The sequence below is a fragment of the Rattus norvegicus genome, chromosome 7 (genome assembly GCF_021556685.1).
Source record: "Rattus norvegicus strain SHRSP/BbbUtx chromosome 7, alternate assembly SHRSP_T2T, whole genome shotgun sequence".
NCBI classification, from domain to species: Eukaryota; Metazoa; Chordata; class Mammalia; order Rodentia; family Muridae; genus Rattus; species Rattus norvegicus.
The window spans coordinates 56,379,416-56,404,072 of NC_141540.1; the positions used below are offsets into that span (position 1 = coordinate 56,379,416).

At 40.1% G+C, this 24,657-nt stretch overlaps 1 protein-coding gene across 4 annotated transcripts in view; it reads left to right on the forward strand.

The window, feature by feature from the left end:
• The window catches only part of Osbpl8 (oxysterol binding protein-like 8), a 153,077-nt gene that overhangs the window by 81,471 nt on the left and 46,949 nt on the right, over window positions 1–24,657 (forward strand). For 3 of the 4 annotated variants that reach the window (XM_087557245.1, XM_087557246.1, NM_001309455.2), the window contains 1 exon segment: window positions 19,730–19,800. In XM_087557245.1, coding sequence (XP_087413371.1) covers window positions 19,730–19,800 — 71 coding nt within the window. 4 annotated transcript variants of the gene reach the window in all.

Here is a 24,657-nt window from a genome sequence, read left to right on the forward strand (position 1 = left end):
CTGAACTGTCAATACTGATGGCTTTTCTAGCCCCAAATTCCAAAGTCTGTCCACAATCCTCCAATACAAGGTGCTTAGGTCTGTCACAGCAATGCCCCAGTCCTGCTACCAACTTGTCTTAGGTAGGGTTACTATTGCAGTGATGACCAAAGCAACTTGGTTGGTTTTATTTTGGAGGAAAGGGCTTATTTTGCTCATAGTTCCTAATGGTAGTTCATCATCAAAAGCAAAGAGGGCAAGAACTCTGGTAGGGCAGGAACCTGGAGGCAGAGGCCATGGAGGAGTGGCTGCTCTTCATGGCTTGCTCAAACTGTTTTCTTATAGAACCTAGGACTACTACCCCAGAGGTCTTGTCACCCACAGTGGGCTAGGCCCTTCTGAATTGTTCACTAAATAAGAAAATGCCTTACAGGCAGATCATAAGGAGGCAGGTTCCTAACCTCGGCCCCTCCTCTTTGATGACTCCTGCTTGTAGTAAAGTGGCATAAAGCTGAGCCAGCTGAACAATGTCGCCTTCCACTTTTGATATTGTTTTAACATTTAGCAATGATTTTTTTTTTTAAAGAAGAGATCTTCTTTATCTTTTTTGGCTGTTTTCAATGTAAAATTTTTGATATGAATAAATTAGGTGTTCTTAGGCATTCATTAAAATTGAGATAATAGAGACTTGAAAGATGGCTTTGGTTAGGAGTGGGGTTGGCTCTTATGTAGGATCTGAGTTCAAATCTTAGCTCTCATGTCCAGCTGTCTTCTGGCTTACCTTGGGTACTGCACCCATGCACATATATCCCTTTCCACACAAAAATTATAGCACATCATATTTTTTTGAGTTTTAAAATCATCATATTCATAAAAACTTACAGCAGAATGTGGTAGATATAACTCCTCATAGTTGATATGATTATTACACTAACAGTTGTCATAACTATTTTGACAAAAATGATCACTTGGGTTGAAGGTAATAGGCTCATTTAGAATTTCTTTTAGGATAAGGCTGTCTGGCCCAGTGCCTCAGTGGGTAATGTACTTGCTGAGCAAATTTGGCAGCCTTACTTTGAGCCTCAAGATTCATAAAATGGTAGAAGAGAACTGGTTCCATCAATTTATCCTCTTCTCTGCATGCATTCCCTCCCCCCAGTACATCATGCACATACAGAATAATAATGAGCAAATAAAGAATTTCTTTTTGTGTGGATAAGCCCACACCTAATACTAATTATTTTAAAACTTAACTAGATTACACCATGATGGTACATGCCTATAACCCTAGCACTTGGAAGCTAGAGGGAGGATGAGGAGGTCTGGGGCTGTGTGAGACCCTGTCTGAAATAAACACAACATAAAATAAACAGCCCCCCTCATTACAAAAAAGAAATAAGATCTGTTAAGTCTGTGATGAGATGGTCTGTTATGATAGCTGATAATCACATCTAGAAAACCTTGAGAGTCCACAGTATGTCAAATACTCAAGACCAGCATTTCAGCCTCTGAGTGAGAAGAGTTAGTTATAAAAGTATGGTGACTAATGCTTAAGTCAATGTCTTCTAGTGCTTTTACATGTGTTAGCTCACAGAATTCCTATAGGAGCATATATAATGTATAAGTCATTTCCCCCATTTACAAATGAACTCAAGTAGTTGTGAAGAGTGATTTTTCCTGACTAACATTGCACAGTATGCAAAGCAACTCTAATCTGGAAAAGAATTTTCATCTAGATTTTAGATTTTAATAATCCTTTTACATGCATACAATGATTTATAGAGGATAGTTGTTAATCTCTTTTGCAGGATAATGATATGCAGTCTACTTACAGTGGTGATAATCTGGTTTAGATTTTAAGCTATTTTTTGATTATTATAATGGAGAAATTAAACACTATTATATATCCATGTTTGAATAGTTAAAACAAAAATATAGTTCTTAATCGCTCACATTTTTATAAGGTCTAATACTGCCACACTTGTTTTCAAGGCAGTGAGAAGGTTGGGAGCAGGGTCCCCCGCCCCCATGTAGTCCATAGTCTAGAGACTGAGCTTCTGCTTGCTGAGAGCTGGGCTATAGCTGCACACTGTCCTGAGGTAGGTCCGCACCTCTGCTTTCTGCTGGCAGCCTGTGAGCCGAACTGTCACTCTGTGGGCTTCGGCCTTCTCATTTTGGTTATTCTACTGGTCCTCTGTGATCATACTCTGGGGGTTCATTTGTTTGTTCGGCTTTGTATTTCCTACTGACTCATGTTGAACATTCTTATGCCTCCCGTGTAGCTTTTAGGAATACCAATTCTTATTTGGTCCATGTACAAATTTGGCTTTTCATGCTGGGCAGTGATGGTGCAAGCCTTTAATCCCAGCACTTGGGAGGCAGAGGCAGGTGGGTCTCAGATTTCAAGGCCAGCCTAGTCTATAAAGTGTGTTCTAGAGTAGCTAAGGCTATACAGAGAAACCCTGTCTAGAAAAACAAAACAAAACAAAAAATATCATTTTCATTAGTATTGAGTTTTAACAGTTATTAAATATATTTGTGCCATTTTTTAATGGCTTCGTATTTTATTTTCTTACAGTTTTGGCATGCCATATAAGTGTCTTAATGTTCTTGACAGAACAGATGTTTTTAACTTTAATGTAGATAGCTTTGTAATTTCCCCCAAGCTTTTCTCATTAAAAATTTGTTTCTTCACTTTACTTCCTGATGGTAGCCTCCCTTTCTCTTCACACCCCCATACTCCCTCCCCTTCGTTGAAGAGGAGGAGAGAGGCACTTCCCTTTCTCTGCCACCAACCCACCCTGGCATATCAAGTCACAGCAGAACTAGACACTTCCTCTCTCACTAAGGCCAAACAAGTCAACCCAGCTAAGGGGAAGGTATCCAGAGACAGCCACCACTCCAATTGTTGGGCCACCCATGTGGAGACCACGCTGCACATCTGCTACACATGTGTATGGGGCCTAGATCCAGTCCACACATGCTCTTTTGTTGGTGGTTCAGTCTCTGTGAGCTTGTATGGGCCCAGGTTAGTTGACTCTAGGGTCTTAGGGTGTCTTTGACCCCTCTGGTGCCAGCAATTCTTCCCCAATTCTTCCACATGACTCCCTGAGCTCTGCCTGATGTTTGACTGTGGGTGACTGTATCTGCCATCAGCTGTCGTATAAAGCCTCTCAAATTCAGTTATGTTAGGCTCCTGTCTGCAAGCATAGCAGAGTATCATTAGTCAGGAGTTGACTTTCTCCCATGGGTGTGCCTTAAGTTGGACTAGTCATTGGTCGGTCATTCTCTCAATCTCTACTCCATCTTTATCCCTACACATCTTGTAGGCAAGGCAAATTTGGGCTGGAGGTATTGCGGGTGGGTTGGTGTCTCCTTTCCTCCACTGGAAGCCCTGGCTGGCTACAGGAAGTGTCCACTTCTAGCTCCATATCCCCAGCTGCTAGGAGTCTCAGCTAGGGTCACCCCTATAGACTCCCAGGAGCTTCTCCTGTTCCAGGTGCTCTGACTTGTCCTAGAAATGCCCGCTCAACAATTTCCCCTCCCCCCCTCATTCTCCTCCCTTCCCTGTGCTCTCCCCATGCCTCATCCCCCTCCTTCTTCCCCTTCCCACTTACTCACTCACTCTCCCACTTCTGATGTCTATTTTATTTCCCCTTCTGAGTGAGATTCAAGCATCCTCCCCTGAGCCCTCCCTGTTACTTAGTTCTGTGGATTATAGCATGGCTATTGTGTACTTTATGGCTAATACCTACTTATAAGTGAGTACATGCTATGCATGTCTCTGACAACCTTTATAGTGTCAGGACATTGCTCTCCTGCTCTTGCTCCCCCCCCCCCGCCGTGTGTGTGTGTGTGTGTGTGTGTGTGTGTGTGTGTGTGTGTGTGTGTGTGTTTCAAATCTCAGGACAGAACACATACAGACAACATGGTTCCACATGGAGAGGTTTAATGAAAGAAAAAGGATAGAGCAGAGGAAAGGCCGGCCAGGGAAGGAGAAAGGAGAAAGGAGAAAGGAGAAAGGAGAAAGGAGAGAGAGAGAGAGAGAGAGAGAGAGAGAGAGAGAGAGAGAGAGAGAGAGAGAGAACACAAAGAGCAAGAGAGGGTAAGAAGGGAGTAAGAGGAGGGGTCAAGCAGTCCCTTATATAGTCAGGCACAGCTGGCTGTTGCTAGGCGACTGTAGGGCGGAGCATACCTGGCTGCTGCCAGGGAGCTGTGGGGGCTGGAGCTTAGACAGAATACCAAACACTCTAGATCTTCTCTCTCCCCTCCCTAAGCAAGATCTGAACTCCTTCCTACCTAGGAACCTCCCAAGTGCTGAAATTACTGATGTGCACTTCCCTTCCTGACCTAAAAGTGCAGCTTAAATATTACTCCTTTATAGGACCTTATTAAATGATATTGCTGTTGTTACTTTCAAAATACCATATCAGTACTTTTGAGATTTTATAATTTGCTCCTTTATATGGTTATTAGAGTAGGATTTAGATTCAAACTCAACATGCAGGTTTGTAAAGGGAGTTAAATACTTTAAGTTATAAGCTTAATAAGACATTATTTACTATTTGATAAATTCATTGTTTCAGTGTTTTGTGTCTTTTTCATGTAAATTGGTTCATCAACTTAAGAGAGAACATAATTACTTAAAAATGATTGATTTTTTGAAATAGAATTTCTTCCCATTTTCTAGAGATTTTCCTGCTTTTTGTTGGAATATCTGCAGAGACAGGCTTACTCAACCCACATCTGTCAGGATAATCTTTAGTTCTTACACATTCCATTAGAGCAATGACTCGGTTTCTTCCAAAAACTGTACATTTTCCACATTTTTTTCTCATCAGCTTATCTTACCATTAAAATTTTTGTAAAATTTATGTGGGTGCATTTTTCCTGCATGTGCTTCTGTGCACCATGTTCATGGCTGGTGCTGTAGAGGCCAGAGGCAGACATCGACCCCCTGGAACTGGAAGTACAGACAGCAGAGAGCCACCAGATAGATGGTAGGGACCAAACTTGAAGAGTAGTCAGTGCTTCTTTAAAAATGAGCTTACCTCCTAGTAGTTTAAGTTAAGTATTATTATAGTCTCAGAAAGGGTAAGATGGGTTTCACTCTTACTGTTTGGGCTTAGTGTATCTTTCAGTTGTTGTTCAGGAAAGGCAGACATGTTGACTAATTAAGCCTGTTTTCTCCATTTCTCTGACTGTTTTTAAAGAACAAGAGAGCCGAAGGAACATGGGACTAAATCATAGCTCATCTCAAGAGATGCTCATTCCCTCAGGACTCATGGTCAGGCTTCATGGTGTGCTGTGATTGGTAGCTAACCTTCTTTGTTGTAAAAAGCTATTTTCTACATTTTTATTTTTAAGCTAGTTTGTAAATACTTTGCTTTTTGAGAGAACAGCCCATGTTCCTTGCTGAAACTTCAGCCCATTTCATACTTTTGTTTTGTTTGTTTGTTTGTTCGTTTGACATACAGGTTCCCTTTACATCTCAGTCTGGCTTGAATTTATAATTCTCCTGCCTTGCCTTCCTGAGTGCTGGGATTACAGGCATGTATGGCTCAAACTAATTCTTAAATGTTACAGTTTTGAATGATATAACAAAAGCCTTTGTGTAATTAGGGTTTTACCCAAGTTAACGTAAACCAGTGCATTTCTGTTATCCCCTAGTAAATACTCTGAAACCTAAAGGCAACTCCCTCTTTGTTCTGGCAGAATTAAAAATAAGAGTCTCTATCTAGAGCTAAGAGAAAACATGAGCGTAAAGGAGAGAGGTTCAGTGCAGCAGCTTTCTACTGAGCTTTCTACCTTAGCGGGTTGGATCATATTCCCCAGGTGGCTATGGTAGGTGCTGCTGGTATACTCTCAGATGACAGACACAAGAGAACCTTTAGGAAAGGGGTTCACAGGTACAAAGACACCTAGAAGTCACTCTCTTCCATGAACCGAAGCAATTCTTCCTTCCTCGGTAAGACGTTTGAACCTTTATTGGCCATAAACACACAGATGTGTTTGTTCTTGAATGTGTATGTATTATATCTCATGAGAACTGTATGTCGAAAGAGGACTTTGATTTTCCCTTTCCCTCATCTTTAACTCCACCCTCTGAGTTCTGGTGCTGGCTTCCAACTATTTGTTAGAAATAGTCTAAATTACAGACTGTGGCACCTTCTGAGGTTTGGAGGCCTTAATGCCTTGGATTCTGAAGTTACCAATACTTCTTTAGATGTTATTTTCTGGTTTGAAATTCCTTGTGTTTAGGAAGCTGCTTCATAACATAATGAAAGTCAACATCATACTTTTTGAAATTAAGAAAGAGTAGGATATTTTTAAATTCCTCTTATCAAATGTTATAATATCTGTGTTTAACACTGTGTCTACAAAGGAAACTAAAATAACTCGAAAGCATTTATTGAAAATTGGGAATGACTTTGTCTTGAGCATCTTGGCAGAGATTTGGGAGGTCTGGTCTAGCCTTGCTAGGCCTTTTAAGTTGCTTTTTTTTTTTTTTAAATCAAAGTAGAAAGAGGAATATAAGAGTAACAAGGACCATTTCTTTCCTTGAAAAACTGTTTAAGTGTATTTCTAAGTTAAGATACTTTAAGGGTAATCAGATATTACCTCTACTAGTTAGTTCTTGCTGTTGGGATTTAATGCCCTTTGTTTGGAAAATCTGGGTGAGTATGCTCTCCTCTTTACAAAGTGACAACAGGGCTTCCGTTCAGTCGGATGCTGTCACTTTCCCTTCTCTGAGGAATATAGAGCCAGAGTCTCAGTGTATATTTAATAAATGTAGAGCAGAACTATTGCTGTGAACAATATGCCAATGAAATGGCTTAGCAAGTGAAAGTATTTTCAACCAAACCTGACTGAGTTCTGTCTGATCCCTGAGAGCCAAATGGTATGGAAGGAAAGAGTCAGTCTCTGCATGTTGTCCTCTGACCTCTATAAGTGTGCCAGGGGGTGATTGTCACCCCCCCACACTTGCATGCACGCCCACACAAACAAACAAATGAGTATTAAATTATAATTTAAATTCTGTTCAATATATTCTCTTTGTGCTTTCTGTGCAATAGGCAATAATTGAACAACTTTTGTTAAAAGGAAATTAGTATCTGTAAGTACAATAAACTATTCTATGTACATGCACAATGAGAAGGGATCAGTACGAGTGCTCAGAGGTCCCTAGATATGTAGCTCCTAATTGGCTTTTACTGTCACACCTACTGGCCCTGTCACCTACGGCTTTTTCTTGCCTTGTATTTATAGTAATGGTACTATCATGTGTGCATTTATTCAGAAGGACTGAGGAAGTGTTCAATGAAAAACTTTAGATAAATTTAACAGTTTATTTGAACAAGAATAATTCATGTATTGGACAGCATTCTGTACTGGACAGAGGCTCAAAGAATGTAGGACAGTGAATATTGACAGACAGAACTCTAAAGTGGAGTACAAGGTAGCTTTTTGCCTCATTTGAGCATGGCCTGTAATTGGCTCAGTGGTTTTATGATCTTGGCTGACATTTGACTTTCCATTGCAAAATTACACCAGGTTAAATTCACATTCACTTATAAGCAAGTTGTTTTGTAGTTCATTTTGTAGGAACTCAAATTACCGAGACAGCCTCGGTCTAAATGTCTTCTGCCTATTCAACAAATCCTTGTGTAAAAAGAAGGGGCAATAAAAATTCTCTGGGTTGTAGTGTGGCCTTGATTTCTTTGAGAATCTTATGGTTTGGATATAAATGAACTCAAAGGATCATGTGTTTTGGGCTTGTTCCCCTGGTGTTGGGGCTGTTGCAGTAACTGGATCTCAGGGGCTCTAACTTTGTCGGCGGAATAAGCCCTTGATAAAACCTAGTTTCTGAATAGACTAGTAGAAGGTCAGTCAGTCTTGTCCTTAGGTCCTGTTGTCTCCTTGGCTTCCTGGCTACTGTGAAGTGAGGAGGTTTTGTCACATGCTGCTGCCACTGTGGTGTTTTCTGTCTCACTGCACGCCTTAGCAATAGGGCTAGCCAAACCAAACATGAACTAAACCCTACTGAGACCATGGGCCAAAAGCCCTTCTTTTTTTCCTTTTCAATTTTGTATGTCAGTTATTTTGCTGCAGTCATAAAATGCTCAGTGGATTACTAGTCATAATCACTAGTGAGTGCTGGAAAACACAGGGCTCAGCATTGCTTGTAGTTTGGTTCTGGGCTATTGCTGGTAGCAGGAATACAGCAGAAGAATGTTGTACTGTTTAGCTTGCAGTAGCCTATCAAATGAAAAGTAGGACATGTTCTTATACTAGAGATATTGTCAGTTAATTCAAACGTGGGTCTAGGGAAAGAGACAAAATTATAATGTACACGAGGACAAGCTTCAGGTCAGAGAAGAACTTGGGCGGAGGTGACCCAAGCAGCTCCCCTTGTAAAAGATGGTGCCCTGGCAGGGGATATTTTGGTAAAAGTAGTGATTTGACTTGATGATCTTTTATACCCTAAACAGTGCTGATTTACTGTTACTTTTTTTTGGTACAGTATCTATGCTGGTACAGTCTTCTCTACTTGGTAGACTGGACAGAAGTAAGCCCTAGAGGAGATTGTTTACATGGGTATTTTCTCAATTCTACCAGAGAGAGAACAGGGGATGGGTGGGGACAGTCACATGATTTCTGGTTGGAGATGATACAGAGGCTTGGGGGATAGTGAACTCATGAGCTCTGGGTACCTTGTGCATCAAATCTGAGTATTTTAGAACCTGAACTGACAAGAGGTGCACTTGAGGATTCTTTAAAAAATACACAAAAGTAAATAAAAATGAGTGCAAAGTAGGTTTTTGAAAGCTATAATATTTTAAATATTATTACTAAATTCTACTAATGTGCAAAATTGAGAGTTTGGCAGGGTTAGGATTTCTAAATGGGGCACCATTCTCTTTGAGATTCCAGTATTATTAATGGATATTTTAAAATATTAATTTGTCCATTTGACATGTAATCCTGTGTAAGTTGCTGCTGTGAATTGTGTACAGAAGGACGTTTTGATAGAAAGACTGACCTGTGACATGGCTTTTGTGCCTCTTTGAGCCTATATTTGTGCATCTCAGGGTCATTGTGAAATTTGTGTGCAGATGGATTCCTGTTCTTGTTTATGGTCTTCAAAAAAACAAAAACAAGTTCTTTCCTCTGATGTTCCTTGAAATTTAGGAGAGAACACGTTATTCTAATGCTTTTGCCTGGAACCTTTGCAGACTGTATACAATAATCCTACAATACAGATGCTACTCTTGAGTATTTTATAGAGAAGGAAATGGAGACACCATTAAATTTAAACCCTACTTAACTGTAAGGGGTAATGCCTTTTCTTTATTCCTTTAAAGGCAAGCACCAACTATATGAATTAATTATATTTTCTGCTTGCCTACAATTACTAGTAATTTACATCTTATGGTTTGAGGAAGAGTGAAACAAGGCAAAAACAGAGGCCCTCAGACAACACCATAGCTTTGATGAGAGTAACCATAAACTTAATTTTACAATGATTTTGAAATGCATTTGCCCAAGTACAAGGTGGATAACATTATACGGGAAACTTGGTTGTTTTTTAATGTAGCCCTGGCTGGCCTGGAACTCACTATGTAGTCTGCTTGCTCCTGCCCCTTGAGTGTTGGAATTAAAGGCATGTACCACCCTCACTATCAGAAACTGTGTTTTTAATGCTTTTTTTTTTCCTTAAGAAGAAATACTCTTAAGGTTATATGGAATGATGCTGTATGTGAACCAAGACTCGGTCGGCTTTAAAATGTGTGCATAGTAAGAAAGAAATTGAATCTCAGGGCAAAATTCTTGGAAGAATAAACCACCAAGTTTAACTTGAATGGAGTTAGGGTAAGGCAAAAGTAATTTAATAAAACGAGAAGAGTTCTTGGGAATTTTAAAAGTTAGGCATAAGGAGATGGTATAGGTTATTACTTTTGAAATAGCAAATTATTTGTTTTTATATGGGCAAAAGTAGTTGGTAGATCATGCATTTTGAATGTTTTAAACACCAGGAAGAGGATCTGTAGCAGCTAATGCTTCAAGGGAGTGTATGCTAGAGTGTGTGGCATCTTTATGGTGTCATTTAATCTTCTGTGTTAATTGGTTCACATTAATGGTGTCTTAATGACTACTGTATTCCTCTTAGAAGTAAAACTTATATGTTAACTCTCTGCTTTAGCAGTTGTGATCCATCAAATTTGTACTTGAAAGAATATCTTTCCTTATGAATTCTTAATCATGGCCAAGACAAGCAGCAGATTAGATATAAATCTAGAAGCTTCAGGAAAGATAAAAAGTATAATGTTGAGATCTATTTTTGAAGTAACCAAAAGCTGAAAAGAAAAGAGTCAGGAGAGGAGGGAGATGTGGCCAGATACTACAAAAACATAATAGATGTGGTGAAAGGTTTGTCATCTTGAGAAAAGAAGGGACCCTATTACTTCATTGAGAATGGCTAAGTATTGATCTTGCTTTGTTTTTCTAAAGCAGCGAGCAGTTCAGTGCAGGGAATCGTTCCTTTGATATAAACTCAAAGCGTTAGTGGAATAGCCCTTTAATCAACTCTTTTTCTTTTTCTTTTTTTTTTTTTTTGAAAAGGAACCAGTTGTCTGGCTCAGTGCCTTTGCCGTCAGTCTCTCTATCTGTTTATTGCTGATTTGACAGTCTCTGGTCCTCCTTTCTGTTAAATGTGTGTGTCCTTTGTTTGTGCTGGTTGGCTACATTTGGATGTGAGAGAAAAGCCTGCTTTTGCCATATTGGGCTAATTAGCCTTCTGGGTGAGCATATATATTAAATAGGCCTTCTAAGCCATGAAAGAAGAGAGTTCACAACATCGTAGATTTTCTTCATGTACTGGGGTTTCGTCTGTTTTATTCCCTCCACGTATTGATGGCCGAAAGCTTGTCCGGAATGCTTCATTTGGAGGATACAATGAACTTTCTCCTTCCTTACAAGGTTTGTTTGTTTAATCTTGCATTCTTGTCTTAATTTCTTACATTTTCTTAGTGAAAATAAAACGGGGATTTTAAAATCTTATCGTTATGTTTCATTGAAACCATTCTGTTGCGAGAGCTTAGCTTTCAGTGACTGCCTCTCTATGGCTGGGCTTCCTGTCAGTTTCTCGTAATAGTCTCTTCAGCTAATACTTAAGAGCTAATGAGTCGGGAAAATAGAAATCTTGATTTTCTTTTTACCATGTGCATTTTGATTTAAATATAGAAGTAAATATATGACCCTTGATGACAATTAAAGCATTTCTGAATTCGATTTATACAATACATATATATTCCTGTAAAGAAATGATATTGACAGAGGTTTTAGCAGATGAAACCCAGACATTAAACATGAATAATTAGCCATTTCTGTAAAGTAGTCATTATAATTAATGTTTAACATATGTGTTAATCTTAACAATCTTTTAATTCTTGACTATAGTAAAGTTTTCTTTACTATATATTTTTTGCTAGACTTATTCATGTGGAGTTAATTTTTGCTAAGAAAATTATATGTTATATACAGTGTAATATTTATTAAATGAAATTAGATATTTTAAAGCTATCATTTAGGCATTAAATGATTGGTCAATAAGATGTAGACAACTTGAACTTTTATTTGAAAACAATTTATTGTGACAAAATATTTGGTTATTCATTTTAATATCTACTAATATATATTTTTTTGACATTTACATTTTTTAATTTGAAGTAGAGTTTCTGTTTTATCTTAACCTTTTTGTGTCTTTGTGAATAACCATGATGACAATAAGCATTGTTTTGAGATACCTAAACATTAAATATATTATTATAAATTCACTAATTTCAGATTCTTTTCTAACAACATTTTAAAAAAAATAAAATAAAACCACGGTTCTAAGCTATACCTAAGTAGCATAAGCTTTGAGTAGTAGTTAATCAGTATTGTCTTCTTAACATAGTGTGCTTACAATCACGCTTTGTTTATGTCCTTAAGCAGTGTAAATTTTAATGTGTCCTTATTCAGAAGTGACTTTAAGGTGCACTATACTGACGCTGTTAAATACTGTCACGTGCAGCCTTTGCTCACCTGAGACTTAGCTCCTGTTCTTGACTGTTTAGCCGTTGCTAGGTGTAATAGCACAGGCCATTGTTGACCTTCACGCCGCAGACCTGCTTCTCATGAAGGAGTAATCAGTGACCTTGGTAAACAGTAGAAAACTTTCCTGTCTGAAAGTATGATATGTACTTACTTAGGAAACCAAAGGCATCATTGTGAGTTTATTTTGTCAAAGGAATAAATGATTTGCTGTGTCTCCCAGTTCTTCTAGTAGAGAAATCCTGTAAGGCTTCATCTGTGTTCTGTGATAAAAGCTCTTCAGAGTATCAGCTTTATCAGCCCAGCAGTAGAATCCAGTATCCCAGAGAATGGGCTTTTTGTTATGTATTTAAATTAAAGGTAAAAAGAAGTAGGCATCTGATGTCTTCTGAGATATTTTATTGTCCTGAAAAATTATCTTAGATGCATTTGCTTTCATCTAGTAACATTAGAGGAGAATTAATTCTTTTTTCTTTTTCTTTTTTTCGGAGCTGGGGACCGAGCCCAGGGCCTTGCGCTTGCTAGGCAAGTGCTCTACCACTGAGCTAAATCCCCAACCCCGAGGAGAATTAATTCTAAGTCAGTGATATTTAATGATAACTTTATCTTACACATCAGTTATTTTTCACTTCTAATTTTTATTGGAAATTTTACCTATTTTATATTTTATAGGAAGTTTTATCTATTTCTGCTTCATCTCTATTTTTCACTCCCACACCCTTCTACCAAGCAGTGCATTGTTTGGCTGATAAAGAGCTGTACCCAGAGCTGTACCCTTGCCTGTGTGCTCATAACATTGGGATGCAGTGTGTTTGGCTTACTTTGGACCTAATTGTATCTTGAAAGCTCAACTCTGATTTACAGCTGTGGCCATTTTACTTGTTTCTAGAATGCTACCTAAGAATTGTGGGAAACCCTTAGCAAAGAAATAGACTATAAGCTTTACTTCAGGCTTTTAAAAGTAATGTTTTACTTCTCAAATAAAAAAGAAAAAAAAATTATTCAGGCCCAGAGACGTGGCTCAGTGGTTAAGAGCACTGACTGCTCTTTCAGAGGACACAGGTTCCATTCCTAACACACCCATGATGGCTAACCATGCCTGTAACTCCAGTTTCAGAGGTTCAGACACCCTCTCCTGGACTCCATGAGTACCAGGTTTGCATGTAGTACACATACATAAATTCAAGCAAAATACACACAGATAAATGGTAAAAATTTCTAAAATTACAATTGTGCATGTATATGTGATCATGCTGTGGGCTCATGTTGAGGTCAGAGAACAACTTGCAGGATTTGATTCTTTCCACTATGAAGGCCCTGGAGATTGTACACAGTTGCCATGGTTAGTGGCTGGCAAGCACGGTGCATGCTCATCCACCCTTTGGACCCTCTTAGCATTCTTTTTCCATACGATTTTATAGTTCTTGGATATTCAGCATAGTAAGTGTTTGTGTACATTTACTTAGTAGATGGCTGTTAGTTAAACCTGCATTTGTAAAAATATAAGCAATTTTTAAAAGACCAAAGCAACATAAAGTGTTTCATGTTGTATCTAAACAAGCCAAGTTTTGCTCTTGGAATGCATCTTGTCCATTTTGCTAGCATTCATATTCTTTAGAAAGCTGATTTATTCAGAACCATAATCCTGTTTAGTAGAAGTCAACTCTGTGCTAAGAAATCATCTCATAGAAAGTTCACTTAGACAAGAAACTAAAGTCACTAGAAGCTAAACAAAACTTGGCATGGATTTATAGACGAGTTCTATTCAATAGAATCATCGTAAGCCTGACTATTCCAAATATGAAGACGTCAAAACAAAAGGATACCGTAGGTATTTAAGTGCCAGGTTACATGTGACTAAACCGTTTTTGGTTGAGCTGTTATTAGGGAGTTCTTTTGTATCAGCTTTGATGAGAACATTTTGGAACGGCACCAGTGCATTTTGATTTTGCAGAGTACTGTGGCACTCTCTTCAGACTCTCCAGTGTTCTCCCCTGTAGCAAAATGGCAGCCCTGGGTTTAATTGCTTGTCCAACTCTATAGCTAATGAGTGATGGCACTAGTGCTTGGATCCCACTCCCTGTTCTCTCAGCTGTTCTCCTGCCTTCATTATGAGAAGCTGTTGTAGTGTCACACTTCTCTGTTGAGTCCTCGGCTCTTCTCTGGACAGTAGCTTTTTCTGAATAGTAGGAAGCAGTGGCCTGCACAGGCTCACACAGGTTGTCTCAGCTGACCTAGAACTTGCTCTGTAGACCCGGCTGTCCTCAGACTCATAGAGATCCACCGGCTTGTGTTCCCCAAGTGCAGAGGTTAAGGGTGGGATGGGCACCACCATAATGGACCACTGCTAAATGTTTTTGACAAAGCCCCAAAGGTCCTAATAAATAGACTTTCATGGCATAACTTTTAAAGAAAAGGTCCTGATTATTAAACTTTATGGCAGATGTTCTTAGGATAGATAATTTTGTACCTTTTTAGGATTTCAGATCCGTCCAGTCTGGAGAAGATCTAGCATAAACACTAGCAGCAATTTGTTGTGTTACTGCTTTGGAATTCCCCTTGGAAACCCAGTGTGCAATTTGGAAAATTTTTGTTTTAGAGCTTTTAGAGGAGTGTTTTTATATGTTCTGTATGTTTTATGTTAATCATCCACTTTTTAAAACTTTTAGTTGACATTTAAGGAATTTGACCAGATTTGCATATTTTAGAAAGCATTTAATTTCACCCATTTATAGATAAAATGAAAAATTAATTTAAAGTTAATCATGCACTATGAATGAAGCTAATTATATGATTTGCTAGTTTAAAATATGGCACTCTGTTAAAATGGAATTCATTGATATGGTTTGACAAGTCGTATATAACCTAGGTTCATGACTACCATTTTCTAACATTTAGGACGTTGTAGATTGCATTTTGTTAATGTTTGCTGTAGTGCTGGGGCATGGCTCGGTTAGCTGTATGGTGCTCTATGAAAACATGAGGGCCTGAGTTCAGATCCTCTGCACCCATGAGCAATCTAGGTCCAGCAGAACATACTTGTAACCCAGTGCTGGGAAGGTGGAGGCAGGAGGTTTGCTGGGAGGTTTCTAGATAACTAGCCAGATGGAGAAGGTTCACAGGAGATCATCTCAAAAAATAAAGTGTAGAGTAATTGAAAAGACACTGATATCAACCACAGATACACAGACAGGAACTTACTCACATATACACACAATGTCTAATTTAGAGTGCTCTTGTCATTACTGTTCTAGTTTGGAAATAATATGTGCGTGGATGCAGACACAGTGAGCTGGACCTTTTCTTAACCTAGCAAGTGGGTTGATATAGACTGAGCTGAGACTAAAACAACACTGGGGAAACTGAAGTCTTTTAAACAATGTATACTTCCCTGTGTATATCTACAGGTTCTTTGAAGTATATTAGTCATTAGTATTGAGAATTCTTTTTTTTTTTGTAGAATTTTTTATTGGATTTTTTTTATTTATGTTTTAAATGTTATTCCCTTTCCCACTTTCCGAGACATAAGCCCCCATCCCATCTCCCCCCCCCACCTCTTCTATAGGGGTGTTCTCTTCCCCAACTACCACCCCTTCCCGCACCCTGATATTTCCTGACACTGGGGGTGCGTCCAGCCTTGGCAGGACCAAGGGCCTCTCCTTCCATTGATGCCTGACAAGGCCATCCTCTGCTACATATGCAGTTGGAGTCATGAATCTGTCCATGTATAGTCTTTGGGTGGTGGTTTAGTCCCTGGGAGCTCTGGTTGGTTGGTATTGTTGTTCTTATGGGGTTGCAAGCCCCTTTGCTCTTTCAATCCTTTCTCTAATTCCTCCAACGGGGGTCCCATTCTCAGTTCAATGGTTTGCTGCTAGCATTGACCTCTGTACTGGCTGTGTCTCTCAGGAGACATCTATATCTGGTTCCTGTCAGCATGCACTTCTTAGCTTCATCAATCTTATCTAGTCTTGGTAGCTGTATAGATATATATGGGTCACATGTGGGGTAGGCTCTGAATGGCCATTCCTTCAGTCTCTGCTCCAAACTTTGCCTCCATATCCCGTCCTATGAATATTTTTGTTCCCCCTTTTAAGAAGGAGAGAAGCATCCACCTTTTGGTCATCCTTCTTGAGCTTCATGTGGTCTGTGGATTGTGTCTTGGGTAATTTGAGCTTCTGGGCTAATATCCACTTATCAGTGAGTGCATATCAAGTGTGGTTTTCTGTGATTGGGTTACCGCACTCAGGATGATATTTTCTAGTTCAATTCTTTATGGGTATATTTATTTCATTGAGTACATTTTTTTAAGTTTCAAGTTTGATTTCGTAACTTTGCTTTATATTTGTTTCAAATTTCTGTAAGTTTTCATCTGGAAATCCATGTTGCATTTATGAAAATCTTCCCACCCCCACTGAGTCATCTTTGCTTTTTCTAGAGAAATATTTTCATACTACATATTTAATTTAGTAAAGATATTAGAATTAATAAGGTAGAATAGAATTAAAAATTATAAACCCAAAACAATAAATGATAAATCATTTTGAAATGCTTCAGGCATTGGTTCTGCTGTGGGTTCACCTTTGTGAGGTGTGGGAAGAGCTAACACTGTCTGCCCTACAAGTAACAGGAGCATTATTTTTAGATTTACTTATTTTTGTATCTGCCTTTTGCCATTGTGTATATATGTATTCTTTGTGTGTGCCTGGTATCCCCAGAGACTAGAAGAGAGAGTTGAATCTCCTGGAACTCAAATTATAGATGATTAGGAACCACTGTGTGGGTGCCAGGAACTGATCTCGAACTTCTACAAGAACACTGCTCATAACCATAATCTTTCTATAATCTCATAATCATTCATGAATTCTAGATTCACAGTTTTAGACTATTTATAAATAAGGGTCAACATTAGCTCAGTATAGACTATATGTAAAATTCTATCTCAACTGTTTATATACATGTTCATTTAATTCTTATAATAAGTACATTATTAGATATTTATTTCCCCCTTTAAGATGACATCTCACGGGGTTGGGGATTTAGTTCAGTGGTAGAGCGCTTGCCTAGCATGCGCAAGGCCCTGGGTTCAGTCCTCAGCTCCGAAAAAAAAAAAAAAATGACATCTCACCATGTTACCTAACCTGGTCTCAAGCTGCTAGATTCCTGCCCCAGCCCTCCAAACAGCTAGCACTGCAGGCACGTGCCCCACACCCAGACTGCTTGGTTGAGTTCTCTTGCCTCTTCCCTCCCTTCCTTTTCTTCTCTTTTTTTCTTATTTCTTTTTCTTCCTCCTTCCTTCTCCTCTTTCCTTCCTTCCCTGCTCTGTGTCCTCTCCTGTTCCTTCTCCCCTCTCTTTGATGTATTCTTTTTGTTGTTGTTGTTGTTCTTTTTTTTCGGAGCTGGGGACCGAACCCAGGGCCTTGCGCTTCCTAGGTAAGCGCTCTACCACTGAGCTAAATCCCCAACCCCACTTTGATGTATTCTTACTAAAGATTTATTTTCCCACATGTCTTTATCACCTAGTTGACAATAAAAGAGAAAAGCTGGTTTGTATGGTTCTTTTAGTTCAGAAATCAGCTCACGGGTATTCTGGGTATTTACCTTGATTAGCAGAGAACATTTCTAACATTTACATGGCAATGATTGTGTTCCCCATAACTATATACACTGGGTGAAGTGGTGCAAGCCTGTGTAAGCCCGGCACTCAGAAAGTGGAGGCAAAAGGAATCACAAGTTCAAGATCTTTCTTGGCTCTATATAGAGTCTAAGGCTAGCCTTAGCTATCCCAGGGCCTATCTCAAAAAACAAAACAAAACAAAACAAACAAACAAACAAACAAAAAGCCACCAGAGCTTGCTTGGCTAAAAGCTCTAAGAGGATGATGTCATGTGAATTGATCCAGTTAGTTGCACAGAAAATAACATTCAAGTTGACACTGGGGGACTCAGGGGAACTCTTCGTTGCCTCTCTCTTCGTTATTTGAGAATTGCACAATGCATGCAACATAGTTCTGTCATATAAGCACTCACCTTCCAGGCCTCCCCCAACTCTTCCCAGATACACCCCTCCTTCCTCCACCTACCTCCTGCCTAACTTTGTTCTTTTAAATTTTCTTTTTATTAACGTATACATGTGATTTATTAACGTATACATGTGGATGAATACCATGTGTGAGGCCAGAAGGGAGTTGGCAGATTTCTGAATTGCCTGAGAGTTCTTAGGCCCTTTGGAAGAATAGCAAATGTTCTTAGCCCTCGAGCCATCTCTCCAAGTTAAAAACCACAGAATCTGGTTTGACAGCACCGTAGTTTTTTTCATTAATTTATTCATTTTGCATCCTGATTGCAGCTCCTCTTTCCCCATTACCCCTTCTGATTTGCCTCAGAAGAGGGGAAGCCTCTAATGGGTACCAACCCACTCTAGCACATCAAGTCACAACAGGACTAAGTCTCATCCTCTCCCATTGAGACCAGACCAGCAGCCCAGTTAGGGGAAGGGATACAGAAGCAGGTAACAAACGGTTAGAGTCAGCCCCTGCTCCGCTTGTTAGGGGACCCACATGGCGACCAAGCTGCACATCTGTGACATATGTGTAGGGGGCATAGGTCCAGCCCCTGAATGCTCTTTGGTTATTGGTTTAATCTCTAAGAGCCCCCATTGGCCCAGGTTACTTGACGTTGTAGGTCTTCTCATGGTGTCCTTGACTCCTCCCTCTGGCTCTCTTAATCCATCCCCCAACTCATCCACAAGAGTCCTCGAGCTCTGCCTAATGTTTGGCTGTGGGTGTGTGACTGTGGGTGTGTGACTGTGGGTGTCTGGCTGTGGGTGTGTGACTGTGGGTGTGTGACTGTGGGTGTGTGGCTGTGGGTGTGTGACTGTGGGTGTGTGGCTGTGGGTGTGTGACTGTGGGTGTGTGGCTGTGGGTGTGTGACTGTGGGTGTGTGACTGTGGGTGTCTGGCTGTGGGTGTCTGGCTGTGGGTGTGTGACTGACTGGGTGTGTGACTGTGGGTGTGTAGCTGTGGGTGTGTGACTGGGTGTGTGACTGTGGGTGTGTGACTGGGTGTCTGGCTGTGGGTGTGTGACTGTGGGTGTGTGACTGGGTGTATGACTGGGTGTCTGGCTGTGGGTGTCTGGCTGTGGGTGTGTGACTGACTGGGTGTGTGACTGTGGGTGTGTAGCTGTGGGTGTGTGACTGGGTGTGTGACTGTGGGTGTGTGACTGGGTGTCTGGCTGTGGGTGTGTGACTGTGGGTGTGTGACTGGGTGTATGACTGGGTGTCTGGCTGTGGGTGTCTGGCTGTGGGTGTGTGTCTGGGTGTGTGACTGTGGGTGTGTGACTGTGGGTGTGTGACTGTGGGTGTGTGACTGTGGGTGTGTGACTGTGGGTGTGTGACTGTGGGTGTGTGACTGTGGGTGTCTGCATCTGTTTCCATCAGCTGTTGGATGCAGCCTCTCAGAGACAGTTATGCTAGGGCTGAGAGTTCTAAGGCTCCTCCTAATTTGAACAGTGAGATGACTGTAAGCCATAGTAGTTTGAACTCTATGAGCATGAATAGCAGCAAGCATGTCTGAATTGAGTGGCTCATATTTGCTCTTTAACATTAACGACTGTATATTCAAAGGTTGTAATCACTGAATATTGCCATTTCCCCCAAAGGTTTTGAAAGAGGAAAAGAAGACATTTCTCAAAATAAAGATGACTCTTCACTTTCAATGTCAAAGAGCAAGGTAGGCATACTGTTGTTCTCAGTGTGTGATAGGACATTTTTCTGACATTTAAAATGCAGGCACTAAACTAAAACCCTGTAAGTGTTCATAGGAATGTTTATCTTGGTATTTTTAAACCACACAGCATATATGAAAAGTATAAAGGTCTATGCTTGGACTGACTGGGGTGCAGTGCAGTACAATCAGAGCAATGTGCTGATTGGTAACCCCTGCTCTCTTCAGAGGAACTAGTTTTGGTATGTGGGCTGCAGTAGACCTTCTCAAACTGAAATCTCAAAGCTTCACTCAGAGATGTTTCAGGCTTCATGTTTTTAACAAGACATTTTTAATTATTTTAAATTTATTTATGACAGTCAAAATATATACATGTAGGCTTAGATTTTTTTTAAACCTACTTTCAACAGGGGTTCTCAAACACTTTGATCCCCCCTACTCCTAGCCCACCATCCAAAGGTAAGGGGAAAAGATGGTAAATAAGGACAAAGGGATGTGGGCCTGTGTAGAAGGAGTTTTGGGGGGCAATTCCAACCTCCATTTGTCAGGATACCTGCAGTCCAGTTCAGTAGTGTCAGAATATCGAACATGAATCAGCAGTGGTGACATGATCCAGCAAATAACAGCCAGCCTCTGCCGAACTGCGCAAGTCAGTGGGAATAACCAGAGCCAGCTGGGTTGCCAGTTCACTGCCATGCCTCTTTCAATGAAGCAAGATCAGTGAAGGTAGGAGACCAATGACGTGTTGCACAGCTAGCTATGCAAGCGCCCCGTCAATGTCCATTAAGTCCTATGCATACTCTCTCCAAACGTCATGTGTCCTCCCCTGGGTTTTGCCTCAGCAAAATACCACAGGAGTCTGCATCACATGACACCACCAAAAACTTCCACTTCATATACATTAACAGATGATGAACAAAAACTTTACAGTAGTGTCCTATAATTAAAATAGGACATGGTTATTCTAAGTTAATATTTTTTAAAAGTACCACTAGAGTGATACCACTAGGGTTATATAGTGGCAATCTATAGATTGATAAAAGTTGAATGAGTTTTTCAAAATTTGTCAAGGGATTTGACTTCCAACTTTTTTCTGATAAGATTAAGTAGCAATGATGAGAGCTTCTTAAAAGTTTTTGGTATCAAATAGGTTGAAAGAAAACCTATTTCCTTTTTTTAAAGATTGATTGATTGATTGATTGATTGATTGATTGATTGATTGATGTGTGTACACTGTAGCTGTCTTCAGACATACCAAAAGAGAGCATTGGATCTCATTACAGATGGTTATGAGCCACCATGTGGAAGATCAGTCAGTGCTGTTAACCACTGAGCCATCTCTCCAGGCTCAGAAACCTATTTCTTAAGCCAGTGAAGTGTCTGCTGTCCTAGCAGTAGGCTTTGTTCATCCTACCTTATGTGTTTTCTCCTGTTCTTAGGAATAGTTGAAAGGATTACACTGCATGTTTTGATTGCCGTTGTGTACAGACTAAACACAGAATAAGAATATTAAGAATAGTCATCACTTCAGGGTGTATGTTTAGGATGAAGTTTCACAGCACATTTATTTACTGGGCATATGTGTGCAGGTACATGTGTGCATGTAGGCATGTGGGGTAGAGGACAACCTTGAGAGGCACTACCCATCTTTTCTCTAATATACAGGGTTTCCTATTGGCCTGGAATTCACCAGGTAGGTGAGACTAGCCACAGTGAGCATAGAGACTCTGCTTCCCCACTCTTCAGCGTTAGAATTACAAGCACACATGACCACACACACCCGCTTTTTGTGTGGGTTCTGGGGATCTAACTCAGGACCTCATGCTTCCCAAGTGAGTCATCTTCCAGCCCCAGTACAGTGTATTTATATAGCATACATGGGGAAATGTTTAGTCATGTAGGTGGGAAAATGTATTTCTTTTTTTATTCTTTGCAAGGTTTATAGCTGAATCCCTATAATAAAAGACATATCAACAAGACAAAAATATACACATTTATTTAATGTAATGTCACATAATGTTGGAGCCTTTAGAAACGAATAGGGAAACCTATATAGTTTATGTTTCGGTTTGATGAAGAGCACAGGCCTGATTGAGCAAAAAGGCTACCAAAGGGGCTAGAGCTCTTGTCTGGTGGCGAGCTCCTCATCCAGGGCTTAGCTCCTTAAAGCATTCAGAGGGTGCTCTAGTTGGCTTTCTATTGCTGTGATAAATTACTGACCAAAGCAGCTCTGGGAGGAGAGCTCGCACTTCATGCTACAGTCCGTCACTGAGGGAAGTCAGGACAGGAACTTAATTAGGAACCTGAGGCAAGAACTGAAGAAGAAAACGCTGTTTACCAGCTTGCTAAGCCTGCTTACTTAGTATACCACCCAGGACCGCCAGCCCAGGGGTAGCACTGCCCACAGCAGGCTGGGCCCTCCCACATCAGTCATCAATCAAGATGGAGGTAATCCTTCAGTTCGTGTTTCTCAGATGATTCTAGTTTGTGATGAGTTGACAAAAGCTAAGCAGCACAGAGAGGATAAGGAAGGGCAGAAGGCAAGCCTGTTTGTGGAGATTCTTCTCAGTATCTGTGTGTCATTGGATTCTCTCCACCTAAAATTACATATTCGTTTGTGGCCTGTCAAAGGGAGACAGATAAGGTGCAGTCAGAATGGCTTCTTCCTTCTGCACTTTTCTCTTGGCTTCCTTTGTCTTAAAATAAGCAGTATGCTGAGACGCTGCATTCTGGAGCACTGTGTGCTGAGCTCTGCTGTTCATTATATAGAACCTATAACTTAAAGTCAAAGAAAAGCATATCCTGCTCATAGCTTGAAATACAGTAGGATTATTTTTAAGGCTTATTTTAAGCACTTAGTACTGGAATTGTGGAAAATATGGTTTAGCAGTATCCTTGTGCAGGAGCTTTAATAAATAGAGTCTCAAAGCCATGTGCCGTCCATATGTACCTTGAGAGATAAGGAAACAGCAGGGAGACTGAACTCTGCACTCTTTTTTTTTTTTTTTTGGTTCTTTTTTTCGGAGCTGGGGACCGAACCCAGGGCCTTGCGCTTCCTAGGCAAGCACTCTACCACTGAGCTAAATCCCCAACCTCTGAACTCTGCACTCTTGATGGACACCAATGATGGAAACAGAAATGGGCCTTATGGTGATTTTTGTATAAAGGAGTATTTGGTGTGTTGATTTTAAAAATTAAATGGATGTTCATTCTACTAGGTACACCTCAGCTGCTAAGTAACTGCCCATGGCTGGTGGCTCCCATGTCAAACAACTCAAATGTAGTGAATTGGAGCGCAGTCTGGACTGCATGTGACCATGTCCTGAACAAACAAGCAAAAACCATAGTGAATAACTCCTAATACTTTTGGTATTAGTAATATTCACTCATTCTGCCATTTTTCAAGAGAACTATAGTAACTAGTTTGTTCCTAAATATTTTAATGTATAACCTACTCATTCTTATTTAAGTAATTTGGGGGAACAAATTTAAATTTTAAAATTTTTTATTTGTATGTGTATAGGTCTTTTGCCTGCATATATATCTATACACCACATGTGTGATACCCAAAGGAAAGCTGAATCAGAGCACATAACAAGTATTACGCTAAACACTTTATGTGTGTCACCTCATTTAACCCCCAGAACAACTTATGACAGTGGAGTCCTGTAGTAGCCAAACCAAATGTTGTCACTTGCAGTTGTTGGGGAAACATTTTCTCTTATTTATAAAGAAAAGTTTTCACATTGATTCTGGTTGTATGAAGAGCTTTCAAAAGCAATAACCCGATGAAGTGAGCTTACCAAAACCACGAAGCTCAGTGTTCACAGGGCACAGAATTCACTGTATGATTGGGATGCTGTTTAATCTGAGGTACAACTTTCTTCCACTCCATCTCCCGTTGCTTTAAGCATTCCGTGAGGTGGTACATACACAATGCTTGTAAGTAGTACGCAGCCACTAATTTCATCAACATTCAACCTAACAAACGAGGCGAGTGTTGTTCGTTAGACAGTATTATCTAACGTGCTCTTCCTGTTTGTAGGAAGTAGAGTTCTGTGACAGTTGTAATGCACTGCACCCTCTGACAGAAGCTGTGTCATCTTTTGGGGCTGTCTGGTTTGGGGAAACAGATAGCTGTGTAGCAGGAGTAATTATGAAAATTGTTTTGGTATCAGAGTTTGTGCCATCATCATGAGGACAAGCAATATGGTATTTCAAGCTACTTAAGTCAGCAACTTAAAAGTTTAAGCAGGGGGCTGGGGATTTAGCTCAGTGGTAGAGCGCTTGCCTAGGAAGCTCAAGGCCCTGGGTTCCGTCCCTAGCTCCAAAAAAAAGAACCCCCCCCCCAAAAAAAAAAAAGTTTAAGCAGGTTGAGCTCTGTTTTCTGCGTTGAAAATAATTTCAGCTTGTTTCCTATCAATTTACTACCATCATCATAAGCTCTTCTATGCCCCATTTATGTAAAGGTCTTTCATGCCAACCACCAGGGGTATTTTTAACATGAACAAGATAAATAAGCTTCAATGACATTTCCATTTTGTTAGTTGGTCAAAAATGTTTAGCTCATTCCTTTTCTTCAGCTGGTACACTGGCTGTCTTATCACCAGTGAATAACTATGGTACTGTCACCATGGGTCATATAATTGAGTGAAGGATCCTTGGTTAAAGCTAGTAATATGCAGGTGTATCTGCTCACCATTTGGAAGCCACCATTTGGATCAAGTCATGTATACCCAGAGAATTCCTAAGAATGCTAGTATGCTGTCCTGTGTCTGACAATGGTAGAAATGAAAACCTGTAGGGAATTGAGGGAATAGGATGTTATTGTTCTAAAATGTATAAAGATAGCTCTCGAATGTA